Genomic DNA, 16,817 nt, shown 5'->3' with positions numbered 1-16,817 from the left:
GACATAGACACTTCATCAGCATAGCAATACCTAAAAATTTAGATCAAACCCAACGAATCAAACTTGGTAGATTTCTCTGCTCTGCTTGGAATTGTCATATTTTGGCTGGTTTTTAAATTGTGGCTAAGGTTTTTTGATGTTTTTTTAACACTGACTGTACTATATCAACTGATTGTCATCTAAAGGACAACACTCCACTGACAATCATTACTCCTTTATAAGTTAATGAGTATTCTGAAACTTTTAGACTGTGATACTGGTGAGAGACAGCAGAAGGTTCAGACAGTTCAGTACCACTGATAACCTATTTTGCTCTGACATAGAGATCCCCTTTTACTCTAATACGTACAGAAACAGCCAATCACAGTGTTAAAGGCTCAACTGCCAGTCAGCTCTTCAAGTCAGATATGGGACTCATAAAGAGATCTAGGTGCTGAGTCAGGATTTTACCAATTAACTGTGCCACTTTGGTTGATGCAGCAGCATGCTCAGGTCATACCAGGGTTTACAACTAAAATGTCAAACAGTAAAATCTGAGGCTATTAACACAGAGACCTTGGCTGGGTGGAACTCCAGTTCACATTTTAAGGGCTGTGTTCTCCAAATTAAAAACAAAATAATATTAACAACAACTATTCTGGCCATGGAGATAGTTTTGGTTTTATTTGCCCCAGGTTTTGAGGTGTCAGTCTCTGAGATATCTTCCACCACCCCAATAAAATGACACTTAAAATGTGTATTTAAAAAAACAAACAAATAAATAATGGCAATGTCTTTTAGCATTAGCATGTTCCCAGTTCACCAACTAACCCTGCAAGTGGTCACTGTGTCACCAAACTTATACCATCACATATTTTATGAAGACACTCCAATGAACTTGGAATTTCAAATATCTCAAAACCTGGACACATAAGTCAAAACTATTGTGGCTAAGATACTAGTAGAGGTAGACAAAACATGGACATTTTTGTAAGAACATAAAAACAGTATGCATACCCATATATATCTACAATAATAACCCAAAACCTCACATGAGCTAATTGCAAAATACTAAACACAAATTTTAAATCTTCAACATCAACACAAAAAATAATTTTTAGAAACATTATTTTACTTACTACTGACATGATTGTTAGGATGTAGTGCTCTAGGTTGCGTCCATGGTGACGCACCATTTTGGCATCTGCCGTCACCATCAGCTCAACATAGCGAGGGTAGGAGAGGAAACGCTTGCGTCTGTGTGGGGATCTGGGGTTCGTTGTGGTGGAGTTGTTTTCATAAATGTGTTGATCGTCTATTGTGGCTCTGAGAGAGTCCAGCTCCTCTCCCATATTCTCTCTGCTCTCAAAAGACACTGGCCCCTTGGAGTCTTCTGTTTGAAAAAAAATATGTAAAAGATTTTAAGTGTGGAGGTAGACTGATAAAAATATTTCCAACTGATTCATCAGCATTTAAATCTTAGGACCATGCCTGAACTGAACTATAAAACACTCAAATTTTTCTGCACTGGATACCACCTTCTATTATAAAGGCATTTCATGAGAGAGCATGGTACATGTATGGTTAAGAGCCAAGGGTTTCAGCTTAGCTGAATTCCAGTGACATAACAGAAGCACGCTGGATTTCTATGGCAAAAAACACAGCATAAATTATTGTGTCATTCCAGCACTTGGGAAAACAGTTGTACCAAGAGACACAGGGTCACCGGTGAGCTTTAAGACTAAGCATTTTCAGGTCAGGCAATCTACACTCCCTCCTGCCTCAGTGCAAGTCACACAGAGAAAATCCCATAATAGCATTTTACCATCTTGCACAGGGACTAGCCTCAGTGTACACTCCGCAAGGGGATGTACAAATTCTCAAATATCACACTTTTGTGACCCTGGGCAGTATATTATCTGTTTAAAATGTTGAAAATCATGCTGAAAGGCCACAAATCAAATATATTTAACACCACTTTGACTCCATTTACAGACTCACTGTGAATGCCTTCAGCAGAAGCCTCAGATGGGAAAAAAGAAAACAACAGCCATATACTACACTGTGCATACTCATCTGGCATCCTCTCAGCTGAACTGCACGTGTTGAGCTGGCTATGAGTTATAGATTCCTTCACCATGACCGAGTGAAGTTAAAAGAGGGAGACAGGAGCAGAAACACAGACTAGGAAAGCGTGAAGAGTTTGTTTCTTTGGAGGAAAGGAAAAGAGGGATCTGCAAAGGTTAAGGCTGATGCAGACTAAATTACACATACATGCATAAAATTTGTCCATAGAGACAGCATAACATACAGGCCAATTTACTCTTCCATCATTACTAAAATGCCTTGCTCTAATTTTTGCAATCATGAAAAAAAAAAATTTTTTTCTTCACATACAGCCTTCTGCAGTGTTTTCTGTTGCCTTTATGGAAACTTGGATACCTCTAAGAATGAACAAAAAATCTGAACATCTAATGACATTCAGTAAATAAACCATTTTCTGTAATTATATAATTGACAGTATTCACAAGGCAAGCATAGTTTGGAGTCCGTCATCCTAAACAACCTCCTCAACTTTGGATAACCCGATTATGGTGAAGAGTTCCTTTGTCTTCAAAACACTCAATCTTTCCAAAGAGCCAGACAGAGAGAGATTGTGTGTAAGTGTTAGGTCAGAGAAAAGCAAAAAAAAAAAAAAAAAAAAGGAGGAAGGACAACTCGTACAGCGTTCCGAGATTATTTAAGCAATGCCCCCAGCAGGGACACGAGGCGGAGCGTGACTCCCTGGCACAATGGCACACAGCTCTTGACGCCATGAGGCCCAACCCCATGCCAGCGCCAGCATCCAAGTCAGCGCCAAGCCCGTCTGTGCCCGTGCACACAGCCCAGGCAGCTGGGCCAGAACAGAGCTTTGTATTTTCCAGGAAAAATCTCTGGCCAGGCCCACTACACTAAACCCCTTAAACAGACTCATCACTGCAGACAGTCTGACATCAAAGGGATTATCAAAGCACAGAAGAGTATGTACGTACATCCACAGAAATTGGTGTTAAGACTCAGAGCAAGCGAGTGTGAGATGAAAAAAGAGAAGAGGAGGAGGAGGAGGAGGAAATATGGTCTCTGTTATAATAGCCTTTGAATCAGTGCAGATTAGCCACACACAACCTTTCCCAAATCGCCTTAGGTTAAAATCCCCCTCTCACTGGGTAGTGAGCTGCTACTTACACCATGAGAAGACAGGGGTGACTGCCCTGACCTGCCAGACACACAGAGACATGACATCACTTTCTCCGCACTGGGCACCAGATCAGCATCACCTACACATCTACATCTCTGGAATTGATTACCAAACATCAAAACGTGAAAAATTAGATATATTCAATTTCTTTTAATGCTAGCATAAACTTCATGACCATGAGCCTATAAAACTGATCTCCAGTGGTTCCTCATAGCAGGGAAGAATAAAGCGAGTCCTGCATGGCATGAGTAAGCATTTATAAATGTTGTAATTTTGTTGGCTCCAGCATGCACAAAGCTAAAACAGACCCACACCACCTTCACTTTTCTGCTCTAACGCCTACTCGACTTGTAAATTTGCAAAAACCCTTTTAGCTTTGTGCCAAAGTTTAATCAAACACAAAGAATACTATATAACAAAGCTGATATTCATTAAATAACATGTTTACCTCACACAATTAAGACTGAAGAGTCCACACATATTTCAAAATTTCAGTTTGTTTGAATGCATACCCATGTTTATTCACATTCATTTAAAAACATTCAAGTATGGAATAATTTTATGTGCAAGCCCATTCATGTACATGAAGACTGTCTAACCCAGATCAAAGAGCTGCTCTTTAACTCTCCTTCAGTTCTCTGTCAAAAGTATCAATGCCAAGAGCCCAAAATGGGGAACACACATTTCATTGAACTAATTAACATTCTTTTACAATGACCTGCTGAGAGTTATAGCGCCCCATTTCTCTGGGTGCCTGTTAAATAGACAGTATACCTTACACTGAGCATAGGTGATGCCTTGGTTCTATATGAGGTCAGGCACTCTAGTTACTGCAGTTTAACTGACAGTACAACTCAAGTGAGAAAAATGTTGAAACTCCCACAGACAGAGGCACAATTAAATGCAATTCTGTGGCTAGACAGAGAGAAGCAGAGGCAGCTAATTGTTGCTGCTGAAGAAGGCTTTTAAAAGTGAAGTGGCATGGCTTTTGACCTCACTGGAAGACGGTGGGCTTTGTGCACTTACAGTGCTCTCAGAGTTCAGTTGTTATTTTCAGTTCAGAGACATGCTAAAGACAGCATGGTGGTCAGCTGAAGAATGTGTTTGGAGTAGCAGACCTCCTTTGAGGAGACAAAACACTACTAATGGATCTGGACTCCTAATGATGGTCAGGGGCCTGGAGTGTTTTCTTTTGTCAGGATCACACTGCAAGGCCTCTAACATTCAGTTTTAAAGAAATACACCCTCCACTAACCTCCTACAAGACTGCACAAACCCTTTAGTTGGCTGTACAGAACAGAAATTGTTTCAAAATGGGCACCTGGATCTGCATCAAAATACACATTGTTCTCCTTGGCTGACAGCAGCCATGTAGACCAGCTGTTAAAAGATAAAATATCATCAGATGTTACAGGAATATTATATCCAATTTGAAAAGTCACAGTGACCCAGAAATGTGGTTGCATCTGCACAATTCATTGAAAGGCTGTAGTTTATGTTAAAGGTGCCATGTCTACAAGAATGTGGCAACCAGTTTAAGGTATTTGTTGTGGAATATCAAACAGCAAATAGCTAGTTTTTGGTGCCTCAGCAAAGTATGTCATGCAATAAATTTGGTGAAGACTGGATGAAATTTGTAATGCACTAATGACAAAAAATGGCTGAAAATCTCTTTGTCCTGTACTGGTTCAAGACTTAGATCAGATCCCAGATCTCAGCAAGCTCTTTGGTGACTACAAAAAGTCATGAAACTATGAGAAGTCATGAAAATAAACACTGAATAAACCAGAATTATCCTTAATTTAAGAACACACAGCATTTATGATGATACCGTGTGACTATAGTTGAATATAACAAACACTTAAAACTGTGGACGTTGGTAAGTTAATAATAAGTAATGCTCCTTCAGTACAAACATACCAAAGACCTATTTTAAGACCCTGAAACAGTAGTTTCAACAATACTTTTGCCCTGACATTTCCAAAGCAGGTCTGCAGTTTTGACTGATGTCTGGCCTCTCATATGATAAACAGCCAGAGCCGCAGGCGATGACACTGATGTTTCACTGGACACTGCCTCTCCCCAGTATACCTCAGTGGGAAACTGTCACTCACCTGTTACCCCCTCTCACCTCTGACTGTCACCCATGCCACCATGCAGTCAGTCACTGTCACTCAAGTTGCTCTAACCATTCCAATCAGCTGCCATCTGTTAAGAATGCCCAGACAGTAGACAGCGGCAGAAAATAGCCCCAGCTGGAATCTGTCACGGGAACTCCCGAGACAACACAACACATTGGGTTCAATGGGGCTGAGGCCTCAGGGCACGCAGACACATTGCAGCTATTAAAGTTATAGACTGTCTATAGCTGCCCAGCCCTGTTCAGCCCTGTCCAGACTATCTATTATCTTAAAACCAGATGACAGTGAGTGCAATGGACAATATTATTAGCTGCTTGCACTATCTGTCATGCAGTGTTATGAAATATGAGGTAATGATGGAACAGAGCATCATGCCTGAAAGGGAAACTTGCACATTACACAAAGCTAGTACACGTGCTGGCTCAAGACTCATAGTCAGTGTATGGCAAAACACATTTTTCAAATCATTTTACAATTAAGACTTATATTATCATCTTAGTGTTTTAAAGAAAATTATCAGAGTCAGACAATCAAAAGACAGAAAGAATTCTGCTTTTTTTCTATCCAGGCCAAAAACAAAGCAGTGGGTAAGAAAGCTACTTCAGAGAAGCAGGTGTAAAAGCAGAGAGGCGGGCAGTGGGAGCTCGAGAAAAGGCTGGGGCCTCTGCCAAGCTCTGGAGAAAGACCGACAGGCACATGCAGCGCAGGCCAGGGCTGCTCAAACACATGAAGAAAGAAACTCCTTTCTCCATTCCTCTGCACTGCTCAGTCAGCAATTCCCAATACTCAGTGGGACACTTGGTCCATTGACAGGCCAGGGAGGTGACATGCTCTCCTGATGGACACAAACACACACTAAAAGCAAACCACCATGTACACAAAAGCCCAAAACAAACTTTTTTGCCAAGTAACAAAAGGTACTTTCTGGAATGGGGTAGGCTCAGTCTGTCCAGGGGGCACGAGGGCACAGAGAAAGCCTAAGCTTTTTGGAGCCATCTGACATTCATAAGGTCCACACCATCTAAAGCCAGACCCTAAAGGTGAGAGAGGTTGTCTGAGTGATCAGCATCCGTCCATCACACCCTGGCTGGCCACCTTTCTGAACCCTGTCAAGAGCTGGAGTTAAGAGGAAAACAAAGAGCTTAATGCATACATAGTTCCAACTAAGTCCCAGCAAACAAGCCAGCAAGCCCAGTAACCACACACCTCTAGGGAGGGAAAATCTCAAGGTCACATCCACCCATCCAGTGAGTGACTCCAAACAAAGAGGGAAGTGAGGTCACAATCAACAAGTGCTTCCATTCACATACATGAAAGCGCAAAGGGAGAGCGGGCAGCAATTCAAGTCGGCTAGTTCAAACCCCAGGCGGGGGAGGGCATTTTTCCATGTAAATGAACCCATTGACCAAAAACCTGATGCTGGCATTTGAACTACCATGTATACACAGTGGGCACCAAGGGGGGAATCCTATACAATGATTGTGTTGAGGGTCAGGGGGCACTGATGCCGTGTGTGCCAAGTATTGCCGCATCAAAGGAAGTCACTTGGCCGTCCCAGCTGCCCTCAGTCAGCCATCAAGAAATTGGGTGAAACGTTCGGGAGCCAACACTGCAACAATGATGTTTGGATTTTCAGCTGGTAATGTTTGCTGTCAAGCTGTCTGTATTCAATAAACTGTTTCTAATTCAGACAAAATATGACACCCCACAGCTTGAGACTCAGAGCCAACAACTGTGAGAAAGAGATACTGAGCAGCTCCCTTTCCCTCCGTCTCTTGCTTGTCTTCACATGGATTTCAGAGAGCAAAGGGAGGAGAACAGAAGAAGAATCTGCCCCTATCTGTAAGCCGCCCTCATCGTTGTGGCTATCTCTATCGAAGGACGACGCAGGGATTCACATGCAAGCTCGGAGACAGATACCCTGCAGAATGTGTCATTAAAGGTCGGAGCTGTGTTGTGATTTGAGCCCACTAAGCTTCTTCCCCAGAGGCTTTTAAAAGCCAAAACCAGGCACAACAAGCCACTCTGTGACTTTAAAACATTAATCACCCACTCAACAGCTATCTACTCCAGAGGTATTCTAAACAACAGGGGAACCACCCAGGTCGGCTGACAGAGAAAGAAGACTGATGCAGTTGCTAGCAATGTCAGTCATTGAGGCCTAATTTCAAAAGTTGTTCAGATTATTTGATTAACTCTTATATATCTGATTTGCGGTTTTAGTCTGACACTTTGCATTTAAAACATGTCCATCCATTCAACAACAGCACATAGAATGATGCCGAAATGCTTTATCAACAGCGCATGACACACACAGTGAATAAAAGCAGCTCAAGACAGGTATATAGCCACATCTCGAGTGCTGAAATAACAAAGCATCATTTTCCATCAAGGTAACACTTTAAGAGCCCTCATCATTGCACTTCTACCCCTGACACTTCACAGGTAGTGACGGCACATGTGCGAAAAAGTCAAGTATTTGTACATGTCAGGGAAGACAAGCGCAAAATTGAAAACAAACTTTATCTTTGTTAAATTCATCTATGTGAAAACATAGCCTTCCTCTCCTTTCAACACATTTTTGCAAAGGTGTGCAGAGGCTGTACAAACTTTGGAAACTCTTACTGCCTCTAGATACAGAAGTCCCAGTTGTTTCTTGGCACCGCCTGTGGTGCACTAGAGCTGTACTCTGAGACATCATATCTGAGGGAAAAGCTTATCTCACTAGAGGTATCTTTCTGCTACACATTTTGTTTCCTGGAGATCTTCTTGATAAAACACAGCTTGTTTCATCTTAGTCTTTTTCAAAAACGATAGTTTCTTTCAAGACGCTATGAAGAGAAAACCACATAAAAAAGAATAATCACCACAAAGAATGAACAAGTTTTGCAATACAGTCTTTACAGATGGGAGAGGCTGCCTGGCTAGCAGACTGGAGGTATTGTTGGCTATTCTGCATTTTCATGTGTTTCATGTCTCATATGGTTGGACCTATGAGGCCTCTCAACCTGCAAACCTCTTCAAAGTCCCAAAACTGCCAAACCCCTCAGCACTCAAACTCCAGCTCCCAATTTTGATTTAAGACAAGAGTCCTCTTCACAGGAATATAAAGTGGAGAAAGAAAGAGAGAAAGAGAAAAAGAGAGAGGACCATAAGATGACTGACCCTGACAAAGAGTGCTTTTATAGCTCCTCAAAAAGAGTAGATACAGGGAATGGAATCTGCCCCCTGCTAACAATGCAGGTTCTTGGGTCCATCATTTACAATCTAAGATACATCAGAAACTTTTGTTTCTGGAATTGCAATGAATCAGGTTCTGTGGGACTTATAATGAAAACTGAGGTGCACTAAACGGAAATAAAATTTATAAAAAAATATATATTTTTGTTAACCCCTGAGTACCAGTTTATTAGGTACACTAATCTAATCTAAATACAGTCCAATAGCCCCACAGTATATTGTACGCTAAAATATGTTTGGTTTTTATAAAGACTTTTGAGAGATGTTGATTCAACTCTATGGTCCTTTTATAGTTTGGTTTTGCCATGCAATTGCACTGAAGTATAATGATTTTGTTGTCAAAATGTTAGAAATGCCTATGTTGCTAATTTACTGGGAACTCATTATCTACTATCTGCAAAAACAATGCACTTAGTTTGGTTAGGGACACAGATTCACTGCAGTAAAAGAGAAACTTTTTACAGTATTTACACAAAATTCTCTATCACCTTTGCTATAATATACAGAGGGGTACAAGTCTCAGCTTTAAGAGCACAGTCCAAAATAACGGATCCTAAGAGATCCAGCACTTAATTCCTCAGCTAACAAGGATTCTACTTGGTGGTCCTGTATTTCTTGACACTTTTTTTCCTCTCTCAGCAATTAGGCTGTGGTTAGAAGCCCCATATTTAGAGACTGATTTAGTCTGATGAGGAACACAAAGAAGAGAAAGGGCCTGTAGAGACAGATGTACAGTACAGACAAATGGAGTAAAGAGAAAGGTAGACCTACAGGGATAAGGCCACAGTACACAGAGCTAGAGCTACACATTTTCTCAAGGAATTTAACCTATATGACCAAAGCCAAGAGGCAAATGTCCAAATCCAAGACCAGGAGCAGCGACTAAGGGTGTTTTGCAAGCAGAGCGACACGCGCCAAGCCAGTGTTTATATCTAACCTGCTAGTAGCAGCGTGTACTACACTCCTTCCCATAAAAAGACAGGACAGGTCTGTTAGTCTTGGCTCAGAGAGACCTTCAAAGAGCCCATTTATCACTGTATCTGGAGAGGGGCCTATCTGATAAAGCTGAGGAGCCATAGCCTGGGACACCTCATAGTCCTGACCCAACCTTACTGGTTCTTTTAATCCTACCTATTGTTTACCTGCTGCCCTTTGATGAAGCCCTACAGGTGTCACGTTTATATACACGTCATCCTCCCTGCTATCTCCTGCTGTACACTGAATGTTATTTCTAAAAGGAGTATATTGGTTTATGGTTTAGGTTAAGGTTCTGAGATGAAAAATCAGATTGTATCTCATTAAGCAATAATCAAATACTAAATGATAACTGGCAAAGACATGAATGATAACTGAGTGGCAATGGATACTCCTAGGACAGCACAAGTCAGGGGTCATTCACCAACATTTCGCTCACCCAGTTCTTAAGGAAGAGTATATTTAAAAGTGCCTCAGAGTGGGGGATGAGAGACCCTCAAGATTTCTCAGTCTCTGTTTACCACACACAGACTGAGTGAGTGAAAGGGCAAAGCATATTAAGGAGGTATTGGCCTAGCCCATCAGGTCAGTCCAAGTTCTTTAAACTGCCGCCACACACAATGGCCACCACCAAGCGACAATGGCCGGGTTCAGACAACAAGCAAATCAAGCGGTCTGCACATAAAAGATTTATTGCATCCCACAACAAAGGCCGCCCACGGAGCTCCCTGCGAGGACAACTCTAAGGCCTTCCATTGCGGTGCACTCCACTCGGTCAACCCTGCTTTCTCTTGAAGGCCTCTCCACCACCCAAAGGCCTCTACCATAAAAATTCAAATGAAACTGGGGGAACTTTCAAGCAGCCTCCCAAGCGGAAAACCTCTCCAGTTCTTTTCATTGTAACTGCAACCTAAAAAGTAATTATTCCTTCCCTCTGAGCCCATGCCACGGACTTGGGATTGAATGCTCCAGCAGAACACGAGTAAAAACACCAGGCAGTGCTGAAGCTTAATTAAGATGAGGAGTTTTCAGCAACACCCCTTAATCAAGGCTGAAATCTTTTGGGTAACATGCAAGCGAAAGATCGTGATTGAATATAATTTTCATTTTAGGCAGAGTTTATTGCCATGGCTCAGAAAGTGAATGCAGGTCATCAAGAGTTATGTCTTGTGGATGAAAGTCAGACAGACAGTGGTTACAGGCAGTATAGTTAAGCAGTCTGTAGTTTGTTACCTGAGGCAGCACAGGGCTCTGTGTTGTTCTCCACATTCGAGATGTTCCTCTTTCTGTCATGTCTATAGACAAGATGAGGTTTGTTTTGCTCTTCGTCATATTCCTCCCCCACAGCATTTATAAGAGGCTCCAAAAAATATTCACCATGTTGCGTTGTAAAAGTCCCAATCTAGAGCAAAAAGAAAAAAGAGAGAGAGAGATGTCATTGATGGCTTTGGTATGAAGCATGCACTTGCATGTGTGCATACTGTACTGTATGTGTGTAGGTTTGGTTTACAGATACGGGCATAATTTCATTTATAGAGGTTGTGATCTAATTGCAGTCATTGTGTTTTGCCCTTGAGCACTGCTGTGCACATTATTTCCATGCTTTTGAGCAAGTTCTGTTTTCTGGCAGGTGCACATGGAAAGAACATGCTGACTCAGAAAGGTCAGAGAATTTCTCTAACAGTTCACTGTCAGTCAGTTAATTCAATCAAAAACAATTGTGGGGCATTTTACGCATTTTATACATTTACTGATACATGAGTAAGTCATCATAATGCAGTAAAACATTTCATACCTTCATGCATTAGTTCTTAAGTTGGAGTGCTTGTTCTACCAGTGAAAATGCATTTTCCGTCACAACCTGACACTGGGAGGAGTGACATCATCATACATGGACAGAGCTTCTGACAGAGGAATGCTAATATTGATTTGGCAGCTCAGTCCCTCACAAAGCCTCTTAGCTCACTCGGCCATGAGACACAATGGTGTTTGTATGGTAATTTCATGCGCACACTTAAACAGGATATTGGACACTGGAATGTTATCTTTAAGGCAGCATTATTCCATAACCATCCCCACAAGTGATGGATGTTTGACAATGGAAAACACACAAATCGGATATGGAAAACGTGTATAAACTGAAACTGTATGTGTACCTTTCCTCTCCGCCTTTCAAAGAGTGAAGGATTAGTTGGCTCGCACGTATACACCATACTTCCTCTGAAGTGCTACAGGCCTTAAGCGCTGCATGTGTTCATCGCTGCAGTGTAATGAGCTTGTGGAAACACGACACAGAATAGAAACAACTGCACCACAAGAAACAGACCCCAGAGTCTCAAAGTGGCACACTGTTGGCTCTGTCCCTGACGTCCTGAAATTTTACAGTCTCCTCTTTTCTGACAAGCAGGAATGAATCAAAGTGTTGACAGAATCCAGTTACTTTGCTGGAGTGTGAGGCATGACAGCATGTACTGCAAGTGTTTGTACAAATCCATCAACAATGATCTTCTACCAAAGACAAATGGAATAAATCATCCTCACTAGGATATGAAACTGGTCATGGAACTTGTGAATTTCCCATGTGGATTAATAAAGTATCTATCTAATCTGGTCAGTTTAGAGATGAAATGCTGTGACAAATGCTTTCTCTGGAAAAGAGGTTGAGACAAGTAGTTACCAATCTGTCCTTTTAATTTTAGAGTAAGATATGCTGATGCATTGCAAGCCCAATGTAGGTAAATAGTGAATATACAATTAATGATTTCACCCACAACTATATTTCCCTAATATCATCCCAGCAAGTATTGAGCAAATTCGGAGAAACAGACCCCAGATATGACTTTCCCATCACTATCATAAACTGCAACAGAGACTCTCCCCTTAAATTAACGGCATTTCTTTGGAGTGTGTGAGGAAACTGGACATTAACATGAATTAGGTGGATCAAAATATACTGACATTTTGGATTTTTGGATCTCACATGAGATAATACCTGATATTAAAGAGCATTTACGTGTGTGAAATTACTGATCACTGACTATGACAAATCTAATCATATGAGCCATCCTATGTGTAAAAACAGCAATCTGTTTTGAACATCAAAGTTAATTCTTGACCTCAGAAACAACAGCTAAAAGTCTCATCTGACTGTGAGTCTAATTATTCCTGCATGAAGATTATAGGTACTTAGATACTTTTTTAATTAAACATGAGAATGCTGCAGCTTTGCTACAACTACTGTTGTAGTGATCTGAATGTAATGAATGATTTATACAGTGTAACAACTGGTAGATGTTTACCTGTATCTTGTAAATCACTGTCTATGGTGAGTTAACTTCAATTAGATGATTATGGTTGAGCCTTCCTAAAGTTCTCATGTGGTGTTAACAGAGGGCTGAACAGACAAATGCTCTGTTTAGTCAATGGAAGGGGGCAGAGTTTCAGGGTTTCCCAGCATTAGCTCAGCGGCAAATCTGGCAAAAGTTTGGACAGACACAATTGTTGCTGTTCAGTAGCGGGTGCTGAACTGGACCCTTGCAACTGAGGGACTCCTATTTGAAGCAAGGTCACATGCATGACATGGATGGAATGACTGTTGGCACACATCTACTTTATTAAGTCCCACAAAGACGCTCTCAAATCCTGTTGGTGCTGAGTCATCCAAAAGTAACGTACAGTTGCAGTCAATCTCTAAAGTTAAATAGGACATAAAGGTGTCATGAGCCTGATCTTTGCACAGAGGTACATCACTTGGCGCTGGAATGAAGATAGCCTCATTTCTCAGGACAGAGTGACTCACCACGCACTTCTATTATGTGAGTGCGCTGAGAGAGTGAGCTTGTTCAGGAACTAACATTTCCCACAGTGTGAGCAATCCTTAAGTCCCCCTCAGCCTTCATTGGCAGTTGTCTCCTCTTCACAGCATTTCTTCTCTTTTCTGCCCATCACAGCTCACTTTGAAAAGGCCAAAAGCTCCTCAACCCTGCTCTCCCCCCTGAATCCCCCCTGGGGACGGCTTTAAGCAACTCTGGACGAAAGGGGAACCTGCTTTTTCTAGAATGACCCCTTTGTTTTAGGGCTTAATTATTCCTTAATGACCTCATCCCAACAAAATGTGCCTGGCCATTAAGCCCCAGTGATCAGATACGGACACATTTATGACCCAATAGCCTCTGGTGCTGTCTCTATTGTCCTGTCATTCTCAATGAGTGATGATGCGGATAAGCAACAAAGATTGCTTGAAAAAGGATGCAAACATGTTTGGATAAGCGAGTCATACATCAAAGTTGGGCAGAGGGGCAATTAAAAGCTTATTACCCTGATGATTCCAGCATACCTCGTGTCTTAAATTGCTATACAAACACTGCAAAACACTAAATGTGGTAGTCTCTTTTCTCAAAAGCCACAGCAAATGGGACTTAATCCCCACTATGAGATAATACACAATCATTTTTAATCATTATGCAAGGGGAGTACAACAGGAGTACAATCACTTCATGCATTGTGAATGTACTAGTTCAAAAAGTGCATCTGATACCTATTCTGTGACAGGCTATCCTGGTACTGTACACAGTGCACCTATCTAAAATAAGGATTATGTCACTGATAGGGGTTATGACGGGCAGAGAGACTCCAAGGCTATGGTCCTCCTGTCTGTGTTGCAGTATCAGCCAAGCACCCCCCACCACCGCAGAGTCCACACCAAAATCCGGCTGGCGCGACTAAGGTCAACCCCCTGCCCCTGGACCAGTAACCTTATGTGACCCATGAAGTCATCCCCTTCAACACTTATCAGATTCTCTCACACAGGAGTCAGCAAAGGCTTGAGCATCAGGATCCGTAAACTCATTATTACGCAATAACTCCATTACAGCCCCATAAGATCTAACAGATATCATAAAGAGCAATCAAAAAGCAAACAGCCGCTTTAGACTAAAGGATAATGTCAATTTGGGGCTGCAACTAATCATTACTTTCATCAGCAACTGGTCTGATGATTTTTTTTCCATGAATCAAACTTTGGAAAAAACTTCCATCCCAAGTTCTCGTTTTGAAATTGCGAGTCCCAAATACAAAGATATCCAATGTACAATGATATAAAACTGAAAAATCAGCAAGTCGGGCTATTTGAGAAGCTGGAACCAGAAAATGTTTGGCATTTGTGATTGATAAATTACTTAAATGACTATCAAAATCTGACTCTTTGCTTGCCTTCTCCTGAGCAGGGTCAGCCACAGAACAACAACAACTCTAGGTGGAGCTGATCAGGGCTTTTAGTGTCTCTTGCTCAAGAGCACTTGAGCAGAGTGAATGCCCCATTCTCTAACATTTACACCACCCTGATCCCCAGACTACACTGTGGAATAGCAGCATCACCCCCACAGGCAGTAAGATGCATTAGTCCATTAGTCCAGTAACACTTGCACTTGTTACACTCCTGCACACTTCACTCAAGCTGCGGGTTATGTGGGGAACTGAATGGATGGAATTCGTTGAATTGCGAAGAAGCGTGGATGGCCTGTCAGCATCGCCTAAAAAAGGGGGGGTTTAACGGCGGTTAAAAGTCAATACTCACAAGGCCAGTGCACAGGCTGAAGACGGCTGGGTACTCGCTCTTGGCGTTGACGTGTCCGCGGAAAAAGCAGTGGCGCATATCGCTCGGGTCATGAAAGTAGGAGTCCGTGCCGTTGCTCTGTTCCGCTCCCAAGTGTGTCACTGTGTAAGAGGGGGCGATGAAGCCGGAGTCTGCGGTCAGATTGAGATGAAAGCGGTCCCCGAACGCATCAATCCTGTAGTGAACCCGTAAGCCTGACAGGTCATCATTCAAACTTCTCCGTCTCCTTCTGTAGTGCAATGTGTGGGGGAATGATTCTCCGAAGTCATTCACACGGAGCGGGGTGATGATTTCATACGATGACAGCTGCTTGATGAAGCTTTCTGCAACAAAAAGTCAGAGAAAGTTGCGCTTCAGAGACAAAGTAGCGGCTTTAACAGCAAAGTAATAAACGCAGCTGCAGACTGACAACTCCATTGTACACCGGGCATCACTCTCAAACACCACAAATAACTGTTAAAACACCTTCAACCGTATCACTCAACCATAAATCAAAATACTACCTTGTTTTGGATGCAATCGGTATTGCAACGTGTCCCGGACAAATGCTGACAGATGACACATTAGTCCAACCAGCCAGATTGCAAACTGCATGATTTCCTCCGCGAAGAAACCCAGGCTGTCGTCTCCAAGGCAGTACCCTCTGTCTCTCCCCCGAGCGGCTCCCCTACTCCCTCTCCCTTTCCCCCGGCTTGTCAGCAGCAACAGGTCGTGGGATCCGCGGAGGCTCTCTGCAGCAGCGCAAGTCTTGCAAAGTGCACTGGCCTCATTGCATTGCTAAACATGCATCCACTACCCTCTATAAACGCGAACTATTTATGACACATTCATCCCCCTGACACACACATACGCGCTAGGGAAGAAAAAAAATTGCTGCCTAATGTAAACTGCAGTCTATACTGAAAGGAGGGATCGGTGCCAAGTACGCTTTCCCTTAGCCATCCCTAGAACACCCCGTGCACCCTAAGCACTCTCAAACTGCGAAGCAACGCCCCTATAGGCTCCCGAGCCAATGGTGAGGGCGCCTCGACCACCACACACGGGGCAGGCTTGAGTGCTGCAGTGTTGGAAAACCTGGAAATCAACTGCAGTGTCAGTCATTATGTGAAAATGGCAACAATCTCACCTGGAATTCAGGGTTTTAGGTTTGTCCTCAGCAGTCATTACTGCCAATGTAAAATACAAACATATTTTTACTCTTAGTATTGATCTCAAAAATCTAGTATGGTCAGACTATAACTGGCTGTATATAACAACCCCCCCCCCAACACTTTATCACAATCTCCCTTCATTGAAACTGTCAGAGAAATACTGGGTCAAATCATGGTGTCATTGTTGTTTCTGTTTGTATATAGTACAATAAATCAAGAGGGAGCTGTACTATGAGTTGATGTATGAGACTACACTGCATGCAGATACTGTGCATATGTGTACTGAATATACTCAGTATGTCGAAGCCTCTTGCAATCTTGGTATCTATGATAGTCACAGATACCAATATAAGGACTATGATTTGTGTGTGTGTCTGAATTTACTACTGTTTAATAAATTTAACCCTAAAAAGAGCATTCAAGTTTTCTATTTATCTTAATATTTCTGCCTTTGTTAGGCCTGTATTGCACATGCTGTG

General features: G+C 42.2%; 1 protein-coding gene across 1 annotated transcript in view; it reads right to left on the bottom strand.

Annotated features, from left to right (window-relative positions):
* Positions 1 to 16,213, bottom strand: part of LOC108888549 (A disintegrin and metalloproteinase with thrombospondin motifs 20) — a 77,006-nt gene extending 60,793 nt beyond the window's left edge. The window contains exons 1-4 of the mRNA XM_018684595.2: positions 15,691 to 16,213; positions 15,149 to 15,510; positions 10,807 to 10,975; positions 1,119 to 1,372 (exon numbers count right to left, since the gene is read on the bottom strand). Coding sequence (XP_018540111.1) covers positions 1,119 to 1,372; positions 10,807 to 10,975; positions 15,149 to 15,510; positions 15,691 to 15,781 — 876 coding nt within the window. The 5' untranslated portion in view covers positions 15,782 to 16,213. The remainder of the gene's footprint in view (positions 1 to 1,118; positions 1,373 to 10,806; positions 10,976 to 15,148; positions 15,511 to 15,690) is intronic.
* Between the last annotated feature and the right edge of the window lie 604 nt (positions 16,214 to 16,817).

Source organism: Lates calcarifer, linkage group LG10 (assembly GCF_001640805.2).
Source record: "Lates calcarifer isolate ASB-BC8 linkage group LG10, TLL_Latcal_v3, whole genome shotgun sequence".
In the NCBI taxonomy this organism is placed as follows: Eukaryota; Metazoa; Chordata; class Actinopteri; family Centropomidae; genus Lates; species Lates calcarifer.
This window is presented reverse-complemented; position numbering and strand designations above follow the sequence as displayed.